The sequence below is a fragment of the Notechis scutatus genome, chromosome 1 (genome assembly GCF_049901735.1).
Source record: "Notechis scutatus isolate UNSWTSFEM ecotype Mainland chromosome 1, rNotScu1.2, whole genome shotgun sequence".
NCBI classification, from domain to species: domain Eukaryota; kingdom Metazoa; phylum Chordata; class Lepidosauria; order Squamata; family Elapidae; genus Notechis; species Notechis scutatus.
Genome location: NC_142009.1, coordinates 20206543 through 20231943, shown reverse-complemented (window position 1 = coordinate 20231943; position 25401 = coordinate 20206543). Strand labels below are relative to the sequence as shown.

Below are 25401 nucleotides of genomic sequence, written 5' to 3'. Positions count from 1 at the left end.
GGGGAGTCTGTGATCTTAGATTAGAATTTTCTAAGAATAGTTCTATCAGAGTTTGTGAAACCATCATTTTCTACTTTCAGTGCCAAGGAGGAAAAATCTAGAATCTTGCAAGGCTGTTAAAACAATTGCTGTTGCAACCATTTGTGGCAATGTTAAAAAAATAATAATCAAAGACCTTAGGAAAAAGAAGCAATATATGGCCAATACTACCTCATCTGCACCCACCCCCCTGCAAAGTAATGAAAAGTATTTCATCTCTTTTAGAAAAATTGGACAATTTTGAATGGATATGGTAATAATTTGTAGTGCTATTTTTGACAAAAAAAATATTTTAAAATTGCAGAAGTATTGATCTGGAAAAGAAATGCCATTCTACATGGTATGCAGTGATATTTTTTAAAAAAACAAAGTTTTTGTCCCTATCAGGTCTGTTCCTAATCCAAATTCCACTGGCCACAAATTTATCTTTAAGGAAAACAAACCTGTTGGAAGATAAATGCCCCATTTTGCAGTAAACATTCGACTGCTTCAAATTCAGAGTGCATGGGAGTGTGATATAGGACCTGTCTGCAGCTCTTTAAAGCAGCTGCATCATTTCTTGGGATTGCAGTGGTGGTATCTCTTGGGAAAGGGAGCAAAAAATAACTTACAGTAGAGTTGTAAACAGGTGTCACATGTCCACATTCTCTGAAGCATCTTTTTGGAACCAAATTCAAAGCATTGCAAATACTGATTAAACATTGCTTTGTAAATCTCTCATTATTTTGTAAATGACTGAAGCTGGATTTCAGACATACATCCTTTTTAATAGCAAACTGTCTTGTTATTTTTCCATCTTTTAGTTGGTGACAAAGTGCCTGCTGACATCCGAATCATTGAGGTCAAGTCCACAACACTGAGGGTAGATCAATCCATTCTTACAGGTAGGCATTCTATTCCACGAGGGGGAAAGTATTTCTGAACATAGGTAGAGATGAAATTTGGAAAGTCCTAAATGAAGGTTAAAATGAAACCAGTAAAATCCTAACAAGGTCATCATCATTTGCATGGCATGCTTTTCCACAGGTTAAAATAAGATACGAATTAAGGCAAATATACATGTCCCAGGAAAATGTTGTAGAATCCAATCTGGGTCAATGATTTTGGACTCGTGCTGGAGCCCATCACCAGAAAACTTATCTCTCACCAGAATGTCTCTCTCACATTCTGGTGAGAGAAACCCATCCCTGAAGGTGGGTTCTAGCATGAGTTCAAAAGGTCTGGTCTCAATGACCAACCCAGCTTCGATTCTAAAGTTAGAAAGGCATGTTTGTGGCCTCCAGGTGCCATGTTTGTTGATGCAGGTGGGATCTATGGTCTAAAGCAGGAGTGTCCAACCTTGGTAACGTTAAGCCTGGAGGACTTCAACTCCCAGAATTCCCCAGCCAGCTTTGCTGGCTGGGGAATTCTGGGAGTTGAAGTCCTCCAGGCTTAACGTTACCAAGGTTGGACACCCCTGGTCTAAAGCATCTTGTGAATACTAGAGACCTTATCCTAGTAAGCAGTAGAAATGAGGAAAAATCTGTTCTCCTTGCATTTCCTGGTCTTTGCCCTGCCTCTTATCTCAGTGTTGAGTAGCATACTTGGTTGTATGTGTGATTTGTAACTCAAGTTAATTCCAAACTTGAAAGGTCTTGTTAGACAAATCATTCCTAACTTTTGAAGGAAAAGTGAATTTCAGTGTTCTTTTTTTTTTTCTGCAGGCGAATCTATCTCTGTCATTAAACATACTGATCCAATTCCAGACCCAAGGGCTGTTAACCAAGATAAAAAGAACATGCTTTTTTCTGTAAGTGTCCTCAGCTTATCTTATAAGCTTGCCCTGCTTCTGGGATAAAGCTTCTCTGTCCACATGTCTCTGGGGAATCACCCTGTGTGATTGACAAATGGTAGAAACCTAAGTAGATTATATTATGTTAGGCTATAAATAGGTAAATAAGATTCACTGCGTTTTTGAATGCAACCCAATAAAAAAGCAGCACAGTCAAGAATAATTTATATTTGATGTTCTATATATTTTTTGTTGGATGTTTGTTTTGGAGAAATAATACCTCCCTTCCTCTTCCCTGCAACTGCTGTCTAGTGTGTAGCAAATTCTTTGGATTGTCCCTTCTCCTTCGGTTAGTACAGATAGTTCTCAACTTACTTGAAGTTTCAATGGACCTCCCAAAAAGTATTTATGATCCAGCTCCAAAGTTCCAACTGCCTCCCTCCATGCAGGCACGTGACTGCATTTCGTTCATTTTTGACTGCTTGCCGCATCCTGTGGTCATGTAACTGCAATTTATGACATTTTTGTTGAAAACCCGAACACGGCAATGGGTTTGGTTAATAACTGCAGCATTTGCTTAATGATCATGGATTTACTTAACAACCATATTGATTTGCTGAACAAGTGCCATAAATAAGGTCACAAAATCAGATCGGTCATGTGGGTGACCTTTTTAGGGCTGTCACCACTTAAAACCATAATGGGCTGACTCCATTATAGTTGTAAGTTGAGGTCTACCTGTACATGAAGGCCAGCCAACCTTTTTAATGCTCAGGATTGCATTGCTCTGGAGGTGATCAATTGGAGAGTGGGCAAAATTGAAGCCAGCGATGGGTGATGTCACAGACCAAAAAGAAATTAGATGAAATTTAGAGATATAGCCTATAGACAAACAAATGTGGTTGGGAGGTAAGTAACCCCTTTTCTCTCTGATGCTGTCTTTTATTTTCTCCTTCTGTTACCTGTTGTGCAGCCAGCTTCATAGAAGGGCTGAACTGTTTTGTAGATAGATTATGAAGTTAATCTAAGGGTTACATATAGCCCTATGGTCATCATTCCGATAGTCCAATCTTTCTGGTTGCATACCTTTTGATTATTGTCAGGTTATATCAGGGGACCCAAACTGGACCAGTAACTTCTGAAACTTCTCCTGTAACTTCTGAAACGTTGAAATGTGGGGGGCAGTATCAGGACTCATCTGAAATTGGGGCAATCTCCTGAATGGAGAAATGGCAGAAAATATAAACAAGTGTCCATCATCAGTGAATAATCTGAGCTTTTAAAGAAGAGGAAATTCAATTCTTCTGAGAGATTAGCCCTGCAAGAGAATATGAAGAGTTTGAGAGCCGAGTGGATATAAATCTGGACTTCCATTGTTGTTCATTCAGAGATTGTCAACTGTCTTTTAAGGATATAATTTCTTGTAGTATTGTACATATAAGGTGTAGTTTTTATTAATGTTCATCCATGACTTCATGATAGTCCAATATCCAGAGAGCTCTAAAAGTTGTTACCATAGAATATGGTATACTTCTATAGGACACTTCTTAGATCCTTAACTGGAGAATTATCATATTAACAATGTTTAATTTTTTTGAAATATAAATGAAAATGAAAAAGTTTGGCTGGTTTCTTGGCCCACTACCTACTCATCTCCTGTTTTTGTGGGAAACCCTCAAAAGCCACTGTCAGGCCACAGGTAGCCCTGGTCTGTCAAAAGTTGTTGTTCAGAAGCTGAATTTAGGCTTCAGTGAGAGAACTTCTGTCAGCTTTGGAAGCCATATTAGTACCAGAAGCTTCCACGCTGACACATTCCTGTGCCTGGGAAAGTAGGAGGGGGATTTTTAAAGTGTTGGTAGTTAGACATAATAGCATTCTTCTTTTCTGTCAAGGTCATGTTATTCCTGCACTTGAAGGAGGAGTGGTTGAAGGGATGTTTCAAGTTGGGACGGTTGGCAATTGGACCATGTGATGGATTGATGGGTGCAGGGGTTGGGTTTTGACTTTTGAATTACTAAGGGAAAACCTGGAACTCTCAGATTCGGGTTTTCCCAGATGTGCCAGTATAACTACTCTAATAAAAGGAAACTTTAAGAAAATGCCTGTCTCAGAGTTTTTAATTGGAGTTAGGTTTTCCTGGAACCCTGACAGCTTCATCTAAAAGGTTATCTGAGGGACTGCCTCTTGCCGGTCACATCTATCCCAACCAGAGGTGGGATTCAACTGGCATTACTACTGGCACAATAACCTTTAGCTGTGCCACCCGGACAGCTGAAAAGCGCTGTGTGCAGGTGCGCAGCGTTCAAAAAGCATCTTTTCCCCTGATTTTTCAACCTCAGCTGTGCTGGGCAAACCAGATGAGGTTGAAAAAGCAAGGAAATAAACGACAGGTAAGAGCCCGGGCAGACGGGTGGGCCAAACAGCAGCAAACGCAGAACCAGTACTGTGTCTGCTGCTCTTCAGAGCTACCGGTTCTGTAGAGCCGGGCTGAACCGGTAGCATCCCACCCCTGATCCTGACCCGATCCCTAGATCGGGGAAGGCAAGGAATGTTGCAGGTCCCATCTCTGAGGGAGATACACCTGGTGGGACCCAGAAGAAGGGCCTTCTCTGTGGTAGCTCCCTCTCTCTGGAACATAATTCCCCCAGAGATTAGAATGGCCTCCACTCTAATACTCTTCTGGAAGGTGCTGAAGACCTGGTTCTGCCAGCGGGCCTAGGGAACACAGAGCAGGATGGAGCCCATTAAATGCTCATGTAATGTGTTGTCGCTGGTGGGAGGGGAAAGAGTGGGGGGCTATTATATTATTTTATTATTTTCTTTTTATTAGTTTTATTTTTTATATATATGGTGTTTTATACCCCTGTAAGCCTCCTTTAGTCACCAAGTGTGAATAGGTGTCAATATAAATGTTCTAATAATAATAAAATAATTTAAATATGTATATATTTTCTCATCCTAAGGGAACCAACATCGCTGCGGGCAAAGCTGTTGGTGTTGTTATTGCCACTGGAGTGTACACAGAGATTGGGAAAATCAGGAATCAGATGGTGGCCACGGAGCCCGAGAAGACCCCTCTGCAACAGAAGCTGGATGAATTCAGCCAGCAGCTTTCCAAGGTCATCTCCCTTGTCTGTATTGCAGTCTGGGTCATCAACATCAGCCACTTCAGCGACCCCGTGCATGGCGGCTCCTGGTTTCGTGGTGCCATTTACTATTTCAAGATTGCCGTGGCTTTGGCAGTGGCTGCCATCCCTGAAGGACTTCCTGCAGTTATCACCACTTGCCTGGCATTGGGCACCCGCCGGATGGCCAAGAAGAATGCCATTGTAAGGAGCCTCCCCTCTGTGGAAACCCTGGGATGCACTTCAGTCATTTGCTCTGACAAGACAGGCACCCTGACAACCAACCAGATGTCCGTCTGCAGGGTGAGTCCTGCAAATCGAGTTGTGTGGGATAGTAGACATCAATGCCAAATTAATTTCTGCATTCTCAGCTTGTTGCAAGTCTTCTAGTTCAGTTAAGGAGCTTGATTATTTGAAGGGGTCGCTTTTATTTGCGCTGTATTTTTTGGCGTGCTTTGCCAGCAAAACCAAGGAGTTGGAGTAGCCAACTAGGTTTTCTACAGCAACATTTCTGAACATCCACGTTTATAAAACAGATGTAAAAGTGGAGGTAGCATAACCCCAGTAGAAGAGCTGTGCCACCAGGACAATGCTTGAATTATTGGGGTAGAGGAAGACAAGCCCTATGTCCATAGCATTTATTTATTCAATTTTATTCCAACTTTATAACTCAAGGCAGTGAACGTACATAATACTCCTTCTTTTCCTATTTTCCCCACAATAACCCTGTGAGGTGAGTTGGGCTGAAGAAAGAGTGATTGGCCAAAGTCACTCAGCTGGTTTTTCATGCCTAAAGCTGGACTAAAACTTAAAATCTCCTGTTTTCTAGACCAACACTTTTAGCACTGTACAAAACTAGCTTTCTGGTATCACAACAGTATTACAGAATTGGAAAGGGACACTTGGGTCTTGGGTCCAAACTACCACTGAGGGCAGGAATTTAAATTATCCATCCAAAGCAGGACATATTAAATGGATTTATTTGGAAACTCTCGTTCCACCATTGATCCCCAAATGCTCCAGGATCAGCTTATAGTTCAATATCAAACAATATCGTCCTTGTTCTTATCCTAATACAGTACACACAAAGAAAAAGAATGGGGAAAGAAAAAAAGAGAAGGCTTCTCAGCCACCAGATTTTAAAACTTCAGAATTCTTTCTTATAAGAATCAACTAAGATGAAAAGAGAAGGAAAAGTCAAAAAGAGCTTTAAGGTTTGGGAGATAGTTTTGGATTCATAAGTCAGGTCTGGAAGCAGCTTTTTGCTGATTAAAATGATCATGTTTGCCATGTAATGGATAATCTACTTGGATTTATTAAACATATGTGTTTATACTTTTCTCTCTTTCCTGCCAAGCTGGCCAGGAATTTTAAATTGAAAGGCTGAATTTATATTTAAGTCTAAAAGGTTAATGTTGTGTCTTGAACTGTGTATGTGTGATCAAGTGCATTGTGTTTATAGAGTGTAAAGGAGAACAAGTTAACTTGGTGTTTGCTGTTAAATTCCATATTCCCTACCTTAAAAGTTTCTTGTCTGGGTGCACATAGTGTAACTCTGAATTCTAGGTAACAAAGAAAGAACCTTGACATGTGTTTGCCAAGAGGAAAATGAAAGTGCAGATCTTAGAGCTGCTTAGATCACCTGTGTGTCCCTGGTAGCTAATGTGTGAAAAAGGAGATGCCTATGTATTTCACATAAAAAAAGATGTTGAGACTAGAAGAAGTGAAGAGGAGAGCAACCAGGATGATTAGGGGATTGAAGACTAAAACATATGAAGAACGGTTATAGGAACTGGACTTGGCTAGTCTAGAGAAGAGAAGGACCAGGGGAGATATGATAGCAGTCTTCCAATACCACAGGGGCTGCCACAGAGGGGAAGGGGTCAAGCACCTGAAGGCCAGACAAGGAATAATGGATGGAAATTGATCAAGGAGAGAATCAACCTGGAAATAAGGAGAAATTTCTGACACTGAGAACAATCAACCAATGGAACAGAAGTTGCCCTCAGAAGTTGTGGGAGCTTCATCACTGGAAGCTTTCAAGGGGAGATTGGATTGCCATTTGTCAGAAATGGTGTAGGGTCTCCTGCTTGGATGAGGGGTTGGACTAGATGACCTACAAGGTCCCTACCATCTCTGCTAATCTATGTTACATATTCTCACAAACAGTCCTCAAAATTCTTCTCGCTTAAAAGTCTCCGGGTCTGGCTTAGGTTCACCGAAAGGCAAATTGTATGCACGATCAGAGACACTTTTGATATGTCCTTGTTATCCATCCATTATCCTAGAAAACCACCTCATACATTATCGAAAACTAAATGTATATATTTTGCACTGCTTTCTAAATTAGGATGTGTGTAACCATGGTTTTATGAATCATGGATTCTCATCTGGTTTGCAAATCACTAAATCTCCAAACAGAACAAATTGTAATATGGTGTAGAACAACGTGCAGCCCAGCCCATTTATCCATCACTGCTTCCTTTAACCAGCGATAGTTCTCAAGAAGGAATTGCGAAACCATCAGAGGCTTCTGCTTTTGGAAATCCAGGAGAAAAGGTGAATCAGCTAACCAGACAATAGCTGTGCATGTTCTGAGAAGGCTAGCTTCCATGTTGCCCTAATCTTCCAGAAAGTCATAAGATGCCTGATGCAGTTGCAAAAAGTTTGCATACAAACAAAACGGCCGGTTGGAGTTCCCTTTTAAAGCATACCTTGGTTATCATTCTTTCTGGTTTTGTTTTTGTTCCAGGCGGCAAATGAAGTATTTGCATAATGCTTTTCTCTGGGATCAGGAGGCAAATTAATGCCTGGACTTGGGGGAAGGGCGTGGACTCTTCACTGTTTCCTTAGCAATGGAGCCTCGTGAATGGTCTGCAGTAATTTTGTGTATCCAGTGTGGGGGAGGCAGCAAGCCGTTGGAGGATAAGCTGATGGGGGTCATACCCAGCAATGGAAGCATCACTTACTAATGAGGTGGTGGGAGGAATAGCTCATCTCTCGAGGAACCTGTTTTTAGCCCTTGCGTGCTGGGGTGGCATTTTCCTGGATCTAGTATGACTGGCAAGTAGCAAATCAGTGCCTTGTCTCCCCAAAAATCATAGGGATGAGTGTTGGATGCTGCATGTTTAAAAAAAAAACCAAAATCAAACACATTTATACCATTTATTTGCTTGTTTCTTATTTACTACATTTATATGATACAAGTCCCATGGATGATAAATAAAAGAACGTTCAGAAGCAATGTATAAAAGAATAAAAGCATAATTGGATTATTTTAGATTATGGGATCAAGTTGACAAATGTGACTGACAGAGAAGAAAATAAGGGCACATATGAGTTTTTAGAAATGTTCCATTTTCAGTTTATTATACTCAAAGCAGCCGTGTTACTTTGGCACTGAAATAGGAAATCCCACAAGTGTTCATTCCTTCCAAGGTGGTCATAATGCAGTACCAGTACATTAATCATTATTAAATATATTATAGTAATATTACAGTAGTTATAACAGTTCTATTTTCAGGACTCTGATGGTTGCTAAATATAATTCTTCCCCCTTCCTAACCACAGACCCCCTGCCTGGGAAAAAGGCAGACTGAAAATATGTTTACAATAGCAATCCATGACCCATTAGGTCATCATTTCACAAATATTTTCTACGTAAACAGAGAAACAGAGAAATCAAGGGCAAAAAAAAATTGGAGCAGGAGCGATTTCCAACTTCCTGCTGGCCTGACCACGGCTCTGCAATTGATGGTGGGTCTGGTCTACCAAATCTCTGGAGAACTAGGGCAGGACCAATCCACCTGATCTCCAGTAGCAGAAAGAGGGGATAGTCTACCTAGTGTACTGAGGGCTAGGGCAAGTTCTACTGAACTTCTGAGTGGTAGCATAGCAGCATTGAAGCAACCAATAATTTGCCAATTTTCAATCCCACAGAAGTTAGGAGTCCCAAATTTTGGACACATCTGGTAAGTTAGTCCTATGATACATCGTTTCATCCAGTTAAAGGTAACAGACAATAAGAGTTTCAATAGTATAAGCAGTAGGTAAGTTCAGGATTCTGAGAACATTACAATTTTAGCATTTTTAAATGCGTTTAAAATTAATAGCTTGAAAGCTCCATCGGTCTTCAAAAATTTTAGCCACTGGTTCTCTGCCTGGTTGCTGGGTGGGCATGGCCATGGTGGGCGTGGCCTAATCAGCCTCCTGCACCATGGCGGGAGAGGGGTGTTTTCACCCTCCCTGGGCTCCGGAAGCTTTCCTTGAGCCTCTGGGAGGATGAAAATAGCCTCCCTAGGCTCCGGAGGCCCTCTGGAAGCCTGAAATGGCCCCGTTTCTGGCCTTCTGCAACTTCTAGGAGGCCCGTTTTTCACCTTCCCCGGGCTCTGGAGGCCTTCTGTTTCCAGAGCTTCCAGGAGGCCTGTTTTTTGCCCTTCCTGAGCCTCTGCGCAGGCCCTGTACTTGCCTGGGATCCAAAACAGGCCGTGTGGGGACTCCTGGGAGGGGAAGGGCAGGGTGCGCAGGGCCAGCCAGGGATGGGATTTGCTGGTTCACCGAATCAGCCATAAATTTAGCTACCAGTTAGCTGCCAGTTTGCTTGAACCAGGGAGAACCAGTAGCAGCCCACCCCTGCATAGAGCTCACTAGAGATGCTGGGCCAGTCAAAATCTTTCAGTCCAGACTCCAGACCATTTCACAGGGGTACTTTGGGGGGTGTAAAAATAAGTAAAACCCTCCTACTAACCATCCCAAGTTTTCAAGAAGAAAGCTACAATATTTACTTGATTTATTGATGTGGATAATTGCTTTTCCTGGAGAACAAGAAGTCTGTGACTGTGAAATTTTTATTCTAGTTGAGTAATTGCATATGGTGCATTGTGGTGGGAGTCTCTCTCTGTGTGTGGGTTGGTTGATTATTATGTAGGTTGTAATCAGGAGAGGTCAAGGTAGTATAACTCTGGTTGTGACAGACTGAGGGAGACATGGGGGTGCTGGGGAGGTGTTACGAGGGAAGGGAAATCAGTAGTTTAATATTATCTATGTTTCTAGCCTGCTGATTCAATCCTGGGTCCTTATAGTTGAATTCCTGGTGAACTTCAGCTCATGTTGCTATTGATCTGTTAACCCTGAAACTGATCTAGCTGTGGGGGGGAATCTTTTTTTTTTTCTTTTTGCCTCTTCTATAGTTTTCTCTCGGGTTTCTTTCATGTGGCTTCTGGCTTGACACAACTGGGAGCTGAAGCGGGGAGGGGTTTGTGACTAAAACAAACTGGTTTACTCCTGGGTCAAGGACAGCCTAATGGTTGGCTGGCTGGAGGTAAAGGAAGGAGTTGCCAGGCAACCAGCCAGCACCTGGATTGGACCATGTGATTTATTGTCTTGTGGGAAAGTGAAACTTTTGATTTTATTTAGGTGGAAAGCCCAGGAAATCTCATAGTTGGCTTTCCACCAATTGATACCAAGATGATGTCTCCAAAATAAGAACTGTTCTTTGAGAATCTGCCTTGGAGTTCTCTTTTGAAATGGGGTCATTTCTTGGAACCCTGACAAGATCTATCATGACTTGATGAATAGCCATACATGTGATGTGTATTCCTGAGAATTCCTGGTGGGTAAAGACAGGATATTACCCACTTGGGGATCTGCCCTTCTGGTCTTCAGATCCTGCAGTAACCATGAGCTTGAAGCAATAGGGCGGCATTGATCTTATGGGATAACTTCTTAGCGACCAGGAGCTCTGCTCTTCATTTGGCTGGATGTTAAGTGCCCGCATATTAAGTCTGGCGGTAGAGGCAAAGGCAAATTGGGTAATCTTCCGATGTACTGCCTGACCTGTTGTCCATCTGGACCCCTCACTGGATCCCTTGATCTAGTTTCTGGGCTGGTTTGAAATTGTCATACCAATCTTCTTAGCCTCAGTTGAACTTCTGTGGCCTCAACATGAGGCTGCCTTTGAAGATCATCCAGAAAGTGCAACTGATTCAGAAGCCTGGATATTGCTGCCACCATGGTCTTACTCATCTACTTTGTGTGTCCTGCATAAACCACAAGTCGAATTGCATTAGCAACCTTATTGTTCCTAGTTTTGATTACAAAGTCCTTATATTGCTTGGCATCTAGGTATTTGCAAGATAGCTTGCTCCAACCTGAGCCAATCTGAGTTGATCCTTCTGAAGCTGTGAATAATAGCTCGATTTTGAAAAATTAGGGAGTTAAGGCCAAAAAGCTCTGCCTTTCTGTCATGGTGCCTGTTCTCTGGAAAAGCCTCCTCCTACAAATAATACTGACCTCATCAGGGATCACCAGCAATATGTTTTTGATACTGTATAAATTGTAATGAGTATTATTTATTTCTTTAAATACTAAGAAACATTCTAAATACCATTGATCTGAATAGCCTGGCAGCCTATTTAATAAGGGCTGAATTAGCTGGGAGTATACAGTAATTCCTTGCATAATCTATACATCAAGAAGACATATTTTATGGTTTCATGTCAACAAGGGCAGAGAGGTGTTTGCATTTTCCATCTGTGATTGCAGAGAGAAGAGCATTGAAGCATCTTTAGAGGAAAATATCTCAGAGGCTGCCACAAAAAAGAGGGAGCCAAGCTATTCTCCAAAGCACCTGAGGGTAGGATAAGAAGCAGTGGATGGAAATTAATCAAGGAGAGAAGCAACCTAGAACTAAGGAGAAATTTCCTGACCGTGAGAAAAATTAATCAGTAGAACAACTTACCTCCAGAAGCTGTGAATACTCCAACACTGGAAGTTTTTCAGAAGAGTTTGGATAACCACTTGTCTGAAGTGGTGTAGGGTTTCCTGCCTAAGCAGAAGGTTGGATTAGAAGACCTCCAAGGTCCCTTCCAACTCTGTTATTCTATTCTATTTTAAAACTTGGCTACATTTGGGTCATATTAATTTGTGTAAGTATTGTGTGGATTGTAGTTTCCTTCTTTCATTATAAAGTCAGCATAACCTTGGGGAAGCTACACATTTATTCCAGAGCTTCCTATCTTTGCTTGATAACCACTTTATCCAATCAGAGACATTCCCAAATGGAGAAATTTGCTGGCTACAGTTCTGGACCATTCAGGCTGCAAGATATTTTGCACTAAAAAGAACAGTAGCCCTAGAGAAGATTGATTTTGAGCCAGTAAGATGTTATTGCCAATTTCAATGATAAGTAGTCGAGTCTTCAATCTAAGTAAAGCATTAAGAAGTTATCTTAGCATAGAAAACATGGCTGTCAAAAATGTGACTGAATTATTTCATATAAATGAAGTTTATACAGTGTAAGGCTGCAGTTCTACATTCTTAAGCTTTCCACTGTAATTTTTCTTCGGACAATCTACCATTTTATTAGATTGTATTCATAAAGTGTGACTTCTTTATTTAGAGTAAATGTTCTAGTGTCAGTTAATTAATCACGTGCATTTTGATTAATAGGCACACCAGTACTTCTTTAATTAGGTGTTAATGAACTAAAAACCCTGACACCTTGGAAAAGAACCAGTACAGTATTCAGAGTCTAGGCCAAAACTAAGAATAACTGACTTGCTAAAATAAAATAAAAAAGTTGATGGTTGGATTTTAGTGAGTCAAATAATGGCTCTGTTAGCTAAATATTTATTACTCCAGGCACTAAACAATCCTAGGATGAAGAAAAAAATTAATGTTTAACCCTCAGGAGTTCCCTTATTAAACAGAGGCAAACATTTGATGGGAAGGAATATAGCAGTTGTTCATAAATTTGCAAACATAAGAAGGTTAAATATTTGCTTGGGTGCCATGGAACAGTCCCTTCTCCATGGGAGATTATATTTATTGCTAAACATGTTAGCTTCTGCCCTGCCCTCAACACTGTATAACATGAGGCAATCTTGAAAATAATGTTTAGTTTAGTCTTGTTCTAGACAAGGTAAGGCAGGGATAGGCAACCGATGTCCCCATTTATTTCTTTTTTTCAAAGCTTTCCATCTTACAAGCTCATTGTCTTAACCGCTGAGCCACCACACCTTCTTTAATATGGTAAATATTGACATTATATTTAAGCCATACAGACAAATACTTGTTTGGTGTTCTCCATAATTTTTTAAAGTGGGAAAAGGTCCCAAAAGAAAGAAGGTCAAGAAACACTGATCTAGCCCATGCTAAGGCATTCAGTTCAGCAACGTAAGAAGCCCATCAATTTCCCATTGCTGTTCTAAAGCAATGTTGACAAGAACAGCCTGAAAATCTTAGAATCACTCCTCTTCCCCATAGTCCATGGGTCTCCTTGGCAACAGCAAGACAAGTCATAGCAATGTTTCATCATTCGAAGTGGTACTCCAAAAGACTGGAGGCAGAAATGGTTCAGGAAACCGTAAGGAGAAACTGTCCAAGATTTTGACACAAGATTTTGTCCTGGAATGCTGCCCTCTTTCTCAGAGTAGGTATGGCATGTTAACTGACCCTAACAAACACTCATGATGGCAGTAAATGTGTTTTGTCCACAATAAGTTTTAAAAACAAGGGTATTTCAGAGGAGTTAGTAGTAGATCTCAGAAGCAATGGCAAACAGAGGTAGTGGTTGCAGTGGGTGGCTGGAGTGGCAGTAGATGTAGATCAGGGATGTCAAACTCAATGCCCGCGGGCCCATGATGTGGTCAGATCCAGCCCACGGGGCCATCCTGGTCTACCCAATGCAAAGAGGAAAGATTGGCCCAGCATGGCATTGGCCCGGTCTACCCAGTGTGAAGAGGAACCATGCCAGCAGTTTGGGGAATGGCATCAAGCTGGCCATGCCACCCAGTTGGCCATGCCTGCCCAGCCCCTCCGAGGTCAACCAGAGCCCTGATGCGGCCTTCAATGAAATTGAGTTTGACCCCCCTGGATGTAGATGAAGATGGACCTGTCATGGATCCCAGTGAAGCTGATCCAGCCATTAAGTTTTCTTACACTTTAGTTTTTCTGTTTTCAGTTTTCTCCATCCTGCTAAGCAGTAGTAACTCTGCCCTGATATATCTGCTCTGTCTGTACAGTCTTTTAAAATATCTATGAAGTTCTTAATATTAAAAATAAATGAACAAACACATAACTGTCTAACAATCTATTGTCAGTGATTCAAAATTCAGCCTTGCCATGCAAGGCAAATTTGCAGACAGCGCAATGATATAATTTGTTCTAGCATATGCATTTAGAACAAGTGTGGAACTGGTGGTCCCTCCCCTGCATATGATGCAAGATATTATTATTATTGTTATTATTATTATTATTATTATTATTATTATTATTATTATTATTATTATTATTATTATTATACATAAAAATGACAGTGAACACAGCAAACGAGATAACTATGCTGGGTTTTGTATCACAAATCACCAGTCGAACACTTCCCAAGTGTTCAGGACTGCGTGATGTATTGGCGGATTATGCGAGCAGATCCCAGTAAGGTGGCCTTCTGCAGCTGGCCAATGGTGATTTTGTCAGTGCCAATTGTTTTTAAGTGCTTTCCTAGGTCTTTAGGCACAGCACCCAGTGTGCCGAGTATCACTGGAATCACCTGCACTGGTTTATGCCAGAGTCTTTGCAGTTCGATTCTCTAGCCCTGATATCTGGTGACTTTTTCAAGTTGTTTCTCATCGATTCTGCTGTCACCAGGTATGGCAATGTCAACGATCCACACTTTTTTCTTCTCCAATTGATATCTGGGGTATTGTGTTCCAAAAGTTTGTCAGTCTGTATTCGGAAGTCCCACAGTAGTTTTGCATCTCATTTTCAACCACATTTCCAGGCTTATGATCTCACCAGTTCTTTGCTACAGGCAGATACTAGTTGTGACACAAGTTCCAGTGGATCATCTGAGCGACTGTGTTGTGATGTTGTTTGTAGTCAGTCTGAGCGATTGTCTTGCAGCAGCTCAGTATGTGATCGATGGTTTCATCCGCTTCTTTGCAGAGTCTGCATTTGGGTCATCAGCAGATTTTTCTATTCTGGCTTTGATTGCATTCATTCTGATGGCTTGTTCTTGGGCTGCCTTCTGTCTCTTTCTTCGGTGTTCCGTTGGTCAGCCATAACCAGGTCTTTTCCTTATCTACTTTTCCTTGGATCTTTTCAAGGAACTGTCCATGCAGTGCTTTGTTACACCAGCTGTCAGCCCGAGTTTGCATCACTGTATTCCTGTATTGATTCTTGGTTTGCTGTACTTTGAGCAGCTTCTTATTGTTGACCTCCATCAAAGCTGGTTCAACACTGTCTTTCACATAATCTGCCAGAGCATGCTTCTCTTCTTCAACTGTCTGCTTCACTTGCAAAAGTCCTCTGCCGCCTGCTTTTTTGGGCAAATATAGCCTGTCAACGTCACTAAGCGGGTTTTCTTGTTTTCCTAGCTAGGCTGTCCAGCTCTGCCTGTGTTGTTTTGTTGTTGTTGTTGTTGTTGTTGTTGTTGTTGTTGTTGTTGTTGTTGTTAAAATTTGTATGCTGCCTGAGTCTGGTCAGCTCATAAATACTATAGATATGGCATGTATGCAGCCTATGCTTCAAAAGTTAACACATCAGCCAGTCTTCCTTCTAAGGAAGCACTTTACCTGGATGCTAAAATAAACTTCAGTAACTCATCCAGAATGGAGGGAAGGCATCCTGAGTTTCAGTGCTTCATATCTGTATCTGGACATCACATCTTTTCTGACAGAAACCCAGAAGCATAATAAAGATCAGAATAATAGCGTGTTGCTATTGTGGTTTGTGGTTTTGATGATTTTAAGGTTTAAATTATACACCATTCAATAACTGTTGTACGTGACTGGAAAAAAAATTTGGCCAGGTGGTGAAACTTGCAGATACAGTATTGAATACTTTCATTTCAACCAAATCACTGAGTAAAAGCAAAGACTTACTGAGACCATTTTATTTTTCAGGAAACCCTATGTGCTTTTGGTTTCTTGGGTTTTGCCTTTAAGGATATAGTCTCTGATTTATCAAGCTGAACTTTGCAATCTTAATATTGTCTCAAGTTATTAATAGTATTGAGGTTGATCAATTTTGACTTTAATTTGTCCCTGTATTTATGAATTCTCTTTGTCAGAAATATTGACTCAAAGGGGCAGAGAATCATTACCAAGAAAATAAAATATAAATCCATCTCCCTTATAGTTTAAATATGACTCCTCCAACAATTTCAAATTACAGCTTCCACCAGCTTCTTGCCACTGATTGGTTGTTTGGAATTGAAGTCCAAAACAATGGGAGAGCTACAAAAAGCATAGTCCAAAATAAGCAACTTGTTAATGCATTCAGTAAGAGAGGGGAGGGCCAAAATAATGTGTTTTGTATTGTCATGGCTCCATCATTCAAGCAAGTCAGTCTATTTCTCTGTTTCCCCCCTAATTTTGAGTGTAATTGTTGAAAACTGATAGCATGATTTCCCAAATATGGGCAATGGTGGGTCTGAGGACCAGAATGAAAATAAAAAACACCTTGCACTACAGGCTACCCATCTCTGTATAAAAATGTATTTAATTGTATGAATAGCAATAGCAATGTCAACTATCTGACTAGTGAACCCAAAATAAGGAAACATTCTCGGGAGCTTTGTATCCCCAAAAGTAAAACTTTATTGGATACACCATCTTGGTACTAAAGAATCAAAACCAGCTCTGGTTTTCCCACACAAAGGCTTGTCTAGTTAAACAATAGCTTCCCTTTCCCCCCACCCCTGGGTGATCAAATTGTCCAATTATGAGACATCCTTTTGTTATGGGAACTGTCCATCTCTTTCTCAAGCATCTGCAGTGGTGACCTTGATGGTTGCCAGGCTTTCACGGTCCATGCACCCATTCTCAGCATTCTATTTCCCCCTTCCTTCCCTCCTTCCAGTTCATTGGCAAGTTGAAAAGTGTTATGGCTTGAAAGAAGCAAACCGGTTCAATCTTGACAAGATTTATACTATTTCATAGTGCTTTACAACCCCCAGTCCGTGGCCCAAAGCTGGGCCACAGCCTGTTCAGAACCAGACGGTGGAAGTGGTAGGTGAGCATGCATTTGTGAAAGTGGTGCATGCGGTCGAAACCATCCTGCCACTACCACGGCTTCCACCAAGCCAGAAAGTTGGAGACCTCTGCTTTATAGAATTCTTCAAGCCATCTACAGAGTCTTCATATTGCCCCCAACAATAATGGTTAGTTATTAGCAAACTAATAGTGATTAGATTGGACAACCCATGAAGACAAGGACTTAATAAGCCACTTATTTGAATGCCTTTTGTTTTTTTATTGATCCTGGGCATTAGACAAGGGTAATGCTTGGTTAAGATAGAGTTGTGTGTAGTGTTTTTCTTGACATCTCCCCAAGACAAAAGGCTAGAATCTTAAATGTATATTGAAGATTTTGAGGGATGTGGGGGTTTCTATGGGGTATGATCAGAAATGGCAATGGGATGGCCATGATGGTGCACATGAAAATAGTTGAAGCTTGGTCTCTACCTTTTGCATCTTTCTTTTTACCAGACTCTCCAGACATCCACGGGGAGATGTCTTCAAGGTTTTTGGCTGCAAAGTCCTGGGTATCCTATATAGGTTGGCCTTAGGGGTTTTTATTCTTGTGAAACTACAGCTTCCTTTTTAATATAAGAAACTACGTCCTTGGATGTAAATAATTAAAAGGCTATTTAATGGCCAAACTTGTAGGTCACCTTTCAGGGTGTGCTCTGCTTGATCAATCAGTTTAATTCTTCTCCTTCCCAGCTTAGCTGCTGCAGGAATGTGTAGGTTGTGGTCAGAAACGTGATTCAATGTGATTCATCCTCCCCCTCCCGCTTCTTCTCTCATTTCATAGACAAGACTATTTTTATTTTGCTTTGCTTTGTCAAGGAGACAATCTAAAGGTATGTTGAGAAAAACCACATGGTACCACATTCCTAGACATACCAACTTTAAGAGTCAAGGGAAGAACTTCATTTTGTTTCAGTTTCTACCTATTGGGAACTCCTTGTCTCCTGCCTCTGGCAAATGCAAAATGCCTTGTTTACATTCTGTCTGTGCAAGAGGTTGGTGATGGTCATCTAATCATTCTTCTACTCTATCTTCCAAGTCTCTCAAACAAGGATGAGTATCCTCAGCTCTCTAAATTAAAAGCCGTTTGGTACCCCAATTGGTTGAGAATACCAGCTCATCTGCTGTGCTGCCCTTCCCTGTCAGCCTAATTCCCTGACCCATATGACATATTTCAGAGACAGCAGTAAACACATTACACATACACCCCAAATAACCTGTCAATGATTCTGGGTCCACCCACTCTCACTAACAAAATATACTTAAAGGGATGTAATCTTCAGTGAAAACAACTGCAGAAAAGGTCTTCACCCCTGTTCTGTTATAGCATACTTCGTTCCTTTCCCTTAAAAAAATAAAACTTTCCCAAAGCTGCTTTTCACAGCACAGCCCTCCTTAGGAATTTCACAGAGATGCTGTAAAAGTCAGATGAACAATTTACCAGGCACGCTTCCTAATTAATGAGCAGAAATAAAAACTTTTTTAAAAAGACTTCAAAAAATCTGTATCCACCTATGGGAATCAGACATGCTGAAGAAGTCGTCCGCATCCTTTTGAAATCAGTGAGCATTGCCTTGTTGAAAGAATTTCTAAGATGTCCAAAAAATAAATAAATCCTGTTTCACTGAATAGTACAGTAGATACTAAATGGTGAGCTTCAGAACCAGGCCTCTAAAACTGATCTTAAAATTAGAGCAAAGTTTTAGTTAGAATCTATGATGGTTCAGACCATTTTTCCTAGTATATATAATATATTGGAATTAAAACAGGGCCTGATATTTGATTTTATGATTTTGAAAAAGCATCAAAAGCCACGAGTCCCAATCTAAAAGTAAATGCTTGCTTTAAAAATTCTCGCCCATCATATTCCTGCATAACAACCTGTTCTTCTATTGACCAGCTCATACTTTTGAGTCTCTTCTGAATGCCAAGTTCCTGCTTCCTGCTCCACCTAAACCTTTATTTGTTTAAGAAAGATGTTTTCATTTTTTTAAAATGGAAACTTACCTTAAATGTTTAAATATTGTATTTATAAAATTGGCATTCTGCCCTGAAAAGCAGGTTTTCCAAGGCAGCTCATAGCAAGCTAAAATCATCAAATAAAATGAAGTCTCTTTACTGACACACAGTCATTAGAAATGTGTATTGTGGAGCAATAAAAGCTAGCATGCTGCAAAGAAAAACATTAGCTTCCAATATCATCTGTATTTCCAAGAATGCTTCTAGGACTAAATAGTTCCCAAAACTATTTTAGGATATCAAAATAATGGACAGATGTATTCCAGGGCTTTTTTTTGAAGAAGTTCACACATGTCTGGGAAAAAGTGGGTCAGTAGGGCACATCCTTGGGGAAAAATGCTAAGCTTATGACAAAGTGATGCTTTATAACTAGATACATTCTTCATTGTACAGATAGTTCTTGACTTGAGCCCAGAATTACAGTTGTAAGTCCTGGCAGTGGTTAAGTGGTTAAGCCTTGGTAAGACCACACTTAGAGTACTGCATCCAGTTTTGGTCACCACACTATAAAAAAGATGTTGAGACTCTAGAAAAAGTACAGAGAAGAGCAACCAGGATGATTAGGGGACTGGAGACTAAATATGAAGAACGGTTACAGGAACTGGGCTTGGCTAGGCTAGTGAAGAGAAAGACCAGGGGAGACACGATAGCAGTCTTCCAATATTTGAGGGGCTGCCACAGAGAGGAAGGGGTAAAGCTATTTTCTAAAGTACCCGAAGGTCAGACAAGGAACAATGGATGGAAACTGAACAAGGAAAGATTCAACCTAGAAATAAGGAGAAACTTTTTGACACTGAGAACAATCAACCAATGGCTTGCCCTCAGAAGTTGTGGGAGTGCCATCACTTGAAATTTTCAAAAAGAGATTGGGCTCCCATCTGTCAGAAATGGTGTAGGGTCTTCTGCTTGGGCAGCGGGTTGGACTAGATGACCTACAAGGTCCCTTCCAACTCTGATTATCTGTTATCTGTTAAATGGATTGCCACATGACTATATCCGTTTTTACTTCTGTTTTTACAGCAGTCATTAAGCAAACCCATTTTTCACCAAAGGTGAGATTTTTAGCTGAAAACTAGAACTAAACACAAAAATCACAGTCACATGACCTCAGCTCCTGCAAACCATAAATGCAAGCCAGTTGCCAAAGACCTGAAATGTAATCATGTGACTATGAGGGGAGAGGGTTGCAGACTTCGAAAATGGGTTGTAACTAGTTCTAGAGAGGTCCGGCATAACTTTGAATGGTCGCTAAGTGACCGTTCATTAAACAAGAACTACCTGTACATAAATATCAACTCTGAACTGCCAAAATCTGAATAACCAACAGAAGGCAGCTTAGGAATTCTCTTTCCTGCCATCTAGCGATCATCTGGATACTTGCAGCCCAGACATGGTGGCCCTGTCATGATCGCCATTTGATGAACGGATGAGATTTCATCTCCTAGCAGTTATGTTAAGTGAGTGCAAAGAAATCATTCTTAATTTCCAAACGCAGCAATCTCATGGTATCAAAAGAGAATCTATTGCCATTGATTACATCAACTTTCTCACCTCTGTTGGGTGAGGTATCAGCTCCCACAATCCCTGGAAACATGGCTGTACTGGCTGGGGATTGTGGGGGCTGAAATCCAATATATATCTACTCAACCAAATCCCTCCGAGGGGATGAGGATGGGACCCAGATTTTGGGGGCAATATGCTGACTCTGTAAATCGCTTAGAGAGTGCTGTAAAACACTATAAAGCAGTATGTAAGTCTAAGTGCTATTGTTATTGCTATTGCTACATGGCACTTTTTGGAGGAAGACTGATCTAAATTCTTGTGGTTGGAATTAGAACTGGTTGTTGGTTTTGGGCAGTGTTTTTCAACTTTGGCAGCTTGAAGATGGACTTGAATTCCTAGAAATCCCCAGCCAGCATGCTTTCCATTTTTGCTCAGGAGAATTGAAAAAGCTATGTGTTAGCCATGTCCCTCACCCTGGGTTGGGTGCCACATTCTTAGCCAATATTTCTAGGCATTATTTGTGTTTTTGACTGTGTGACTGACTTAACCCACTTCCTCCTTATCTTTATCCTTATCCTGGAAGGGAGGGAATAAGGGAGCTTTTGTGTCTAGGTGCCTCCTGGCGGCCTTTTCGATTAAGCAAATTGCTTTTTATCTTTCTATTGGAATCCTCAGATAATTAGCAAGGTGTTCACCGCATTGCTCTGAAAAAGGTGATGATGCTGAATTAAAGTCAATTCAACCCCAAAAGAAATAAAAATCAGAAAAAGAAAGTATAGACATGGACAAGAATCTTTCCTAATTCCTGACTTTATACTTCCCTATTCATTAATCTTTGCCAATGCCAGTTAAATTCCTCTCCCCATAATAAATGAGTACATTTGGCACACTTACACAAATGTGTAGATACACACTCACACACAGAGACGCACACGCACAAACACATATATTTTCCCAAGAAGTTATACTAAAAATAAACCTTAAAGTAGAAAGAATGTATACTAAGTGAATTAATGACTCTCAATTAAAATCAATTGCTCGTAAAATAAGCTACCCACTGACAAAATTAATGCATCCTTATCTGTTCGTACTAATTATTCTCTATCATGCACAGAGAAAAATACATGGCAAAGAAAGGGAAGGGAAGGCGTGAACTATGGGGAGACATGATAGCTGTCTTCCAATACTTGAAGGGCTGTCACAGGGAAGAGGAGGTTGTTCTTCATAGCTCTCGAGGGCAGGACAAGAAGCAATGGGTGGAATCTCCTCAGAGGGAGATTCAAGCGGGAAATAAGGAGGAATTTCCTGACAGAGAGAACGCTTTATTTATTTATTAAACTTCTGTGCTTCCCATCTCGCCAAAGTGACTCTAGGTGTCTTACAGTCATTCAATAAAAATACTATATACAACATTAAAATGATAAAGAACATACATTTAAAATTCAGCTAAAATTCAATTGACCAAGATGGAGAGGAAGGGATGCATGGGGAGGGGGTGAGGTCTGTCTAATTCATTAGCAATAGCAGTAGGCTTATATAGCACCCCGTAGTGCTTTACAACACTGTGTAAGCATTATTTGCATATTGCCCCCAACAATCTTAGTTCTCATTTTACTGGCTTTGGAAGGATGGAAGGATGGGTAGATACATATTGGATTTCAGCCCCCATGATCTTTGAGCCCTGTTACGGTCGATCTCCAGTTTGCTTGCAATACTGCACTTTAACCACTATACCAGTGGTGGCTAACCTTTTTGGGCTCCTGTGCCAAAAATTGTGCACACGCTTGCACCCTCATGCTCGTGTGCCAACACCCAGAAGGCAATGCGCCTCCTCCCACACCCCTACGCATGCGCACACAATCACCCACCCCACCCCCCGCTGCCCCTTTACCTGCACTGTGCCTCACAGCTGATTTTTGGCCGGTTTGAGGCCTTTTCAGCCTCCTAAAGGCTTGAGGAAGGCTTCTGCAGGCTTCTGCAAGCTTTGTAGGCCGAAAACTAGCCCCGTTTCATCACTCTTTGTTTTTCTGAAAATACCGGAAGTGACGAAACGGGGCTAGTTTTCGTCCTACAAAGCTTGCAGAAGCTTGCAGAAGCATTCCTCAAGCCTTTGGGAGGCTGATTAAGGCCTCAAACTGGCCGAAAATCAGCTGTAAGTCGCACACGTGCGCAGTGAGGTAAGTTTGCCTGCAGCTCCCATACCAGCACAAATGGGTCTGCATGCCATAGGTTCGCCGTCATGGCACTATACCATCAAGGATCTTTAACCCTCATTAATCATCTCCAAGATGCTACCTTCCATTGGGGCCGCAGATCAGTTGACAGAACCCTTCAAGCCCTTTAAGAAGGCCAAAACAGTAAGTGTGGATCTCACCTGGGGGGGTGGGGAAAGAGGGTGGGTGCCATGGCAGAAAAGTGTCTTCTCCTGGACCTTGCCAGGAGAAATTCCTTGACTGGTAGGATCTGCAACATATCTCTTTAAAGCGCGGGTAGGAAGCATGGGGGCAGTCCTTTCTATGAAGATGATTAAATAAAGCAGAGTTTCTGCCTGCGTTAAGCAAGGATCACCCTTGTTCAGAGAGCCTTTGGTGGTATAACGAAAGCCACTTTAAATGAAACTGCAGCTTCTGAGTTCTTTAAATTTGCGAGAACAATCGTCTCTGGATGAGTGGGCAGTTTGGTCCTTGGCTAGTAGAGCTTTGGAGCAGGTGCAGCGTGTACCCATACACCTTTTCAGGTAAATAGGCCCTTGTGTGTATACAAAAGCTGCATGTGGATGGCTAAGCTCCAAATCTCTTTCAGAAGAGCTCTTGGAATCAAATACTTTCCTATCCGGTTTGGGGATTAGCCGTCTGCTATTTCCGCCACTCTGTTTACCTGAGAATGAAACCACACACAAAAGGGCACAGACGGGAGAACATGATCAGATCTCTCCAAGGTGAACCCTCAGCCTCATCCTTGCTTGCATTTGGGCTTTGTTCATAGAAGAAATAGCATGCCAAGCTTGGTTGCTATAGGATACTGAACTCCTTTCCATATGTGGCAGGCCGAAGCCTGAACTAGGGTTGACTTTAACATGCCCAGACGGGTGCAGGAATAACCACAGCCAAGAAAATACAGGGAGGGCTACATGGTCAGGAAAGGAGATGGGTTTACAGAAGTGGGAAATCCCACCTGTTGGAAAAAAAACAATTATTCCAAAATTGTGTGGCATAGGTTGGAATAAGATACATTAAGAAAGAAGCACTTGCCTATAAATAATGCTACTATGTGAGCAGAGTAAATATACAAAAAAATGTAAAATTTTTAAATTCACCAAGTGCTCTGTGTTTATTTTAAATTATGGAAATGCTTTTGTGATATTCCCGTTTATTTATAACTGATATGCTCAGCCAGCCTCACCTGCCAGAGATCATATAAATCCTTAGCCTTGCCATTTGCTCCAAAAAACACAGCATTTGAGCATTTGTGGCAACCTCATTAAAAGCCACACACACTGACACAATGAGTTCAGAAACAAATCGACAGGATGAACATGCAACATTCAAAACAGGAAACTTTTAAAATACCTGAGAGAGCTGTCTTTGCTTGGACAGTAGATGAGCATTTATGCAGAAGGAAGCCCATTTCTGAAAGGCTAAAGAGACCAGAACATGGCCATAGCATCAATTCATTCAGAAACCAGAGTTTGAAATGTCTTTCTATCACATCCCCCTTGTAGATTCAATTCCCATTGCTTCCAAGAAGGATAAATATATACAGGTGGTTCTCGACTTATGACTTGCTTAAGGACCATTTGAAGTTATGACAGGCCCGAAAAAGAATACTTACAACCTGGATTTGAAATTCTGACTGAAGTCTCCACATTGCAGTCACATGAGCACATTTGGGGCACTTGGCATCTGGCCCACATTTATGGCTATTTGCAAATGTAACTGCCAGAAACTGGTTTTACTTCCAGTTTCCAGCAAAAAAAAAAAAAAACCCATAGAAAACAATGGACCCCAGTATTCACTTTACAACTGCACATTCACTTAATGACCACTGCAACAAAAGATTGTAAAATTAAGCGTAGTGCTGTGGTGAGCCACTGAGCAACTATCCTAATTGCACGGTCCATTAAGGTTGTATGTCAAGAATTACCTGTTTAATGTGATTTTGCTTTTAATTCATGAACAGATATACTTTGGCAAGCCAGAACATCATCTCATTTGGTCAGAAGCTACTATTTTGAGAGGGAGCCCCCACTTTGCTTGCAAGTGGATGGTATACAGTCATCTGAATCCACTATTAAAAGGCTGGATATTGAGAAGAACAAATAAGGAAGAGCAGGAGTGAATCTCTCTGCAGGCAACTAAATCCCAATTTCCAGCAACTCAAGTCATAGGCCATATGTGAAATAGGCTGGGACCCTTAATTCAGCAATATCAGGTAGTATGGTAGGAGATTATAGAGCAGGAGTTGGGACCTTCTTTGGATTGCTTTGTGTTTCTTTTTTTTCTTTTACATGTTTTTAAAAAATTGCAGTGCTGGTTTTTGTTTGTAGCAACTAAGCACCACCGCGCTTTCCCCTATTCATCATATTACCTTCACTGCTTTCTCATTGTTTGGAAAGTTAATTAAGTTTCAGCAACAGCATTTTCACTAAACAAAACCTCCACAGGGATCCCTGAAATCTGTGGGATAGGACAGGCAAGATGTGCTCTACAAAAATATAGAGTTGTTAAAAAGTTTGCTTTTAGCTGATTACATGGCTGGGTCATTTCATTGTCTTCTGGGCCAGATCAACAGAAATCCAAACTTGTGGTTGAAGGATCTTCAGGTCCTGGAACGACCTGGTAGCCGAACGTTTAACCAAAGGCTGTTTCCTTTCCCTTTCCACATCTCAGTTCTGTTTCTGTTTTCTGAGGCA

The 25401-nt window shown here is 41.1% G+C and overlaps 1 protein-coding gene across 3 annotated transcripts in view; it reads left to right on the top strand.

The window, feature by feature from the left end:
- Window positions 1-25401, top strand: part of ATP2A3 (ATPase sarcoplasmic/endoplasmic reticulum Ca2+ transporting 3) — a 159763-nt gene that overhangs the window by 101652 nt on the left and 32710 nt on the right. For all 3 annotated transcript variants that reach the window (XM_087957871.1, XM_087957880.1, XM_087957890.1), the window contains 3 exons: window positions 843-923; window positions 1743-1828; window positions 4774-5238. In XM_087957871.1, the coding sequence (XP_087813997.1) occupies window positions 843-923; window positions 1743-1828; window positions 4774-5238 (632 nt within the window). The remainder of the gene's footprint in view (window positions 1-842; window positions 924-1742; window positions 1829-4773; window positions 5239-25401) is intronic.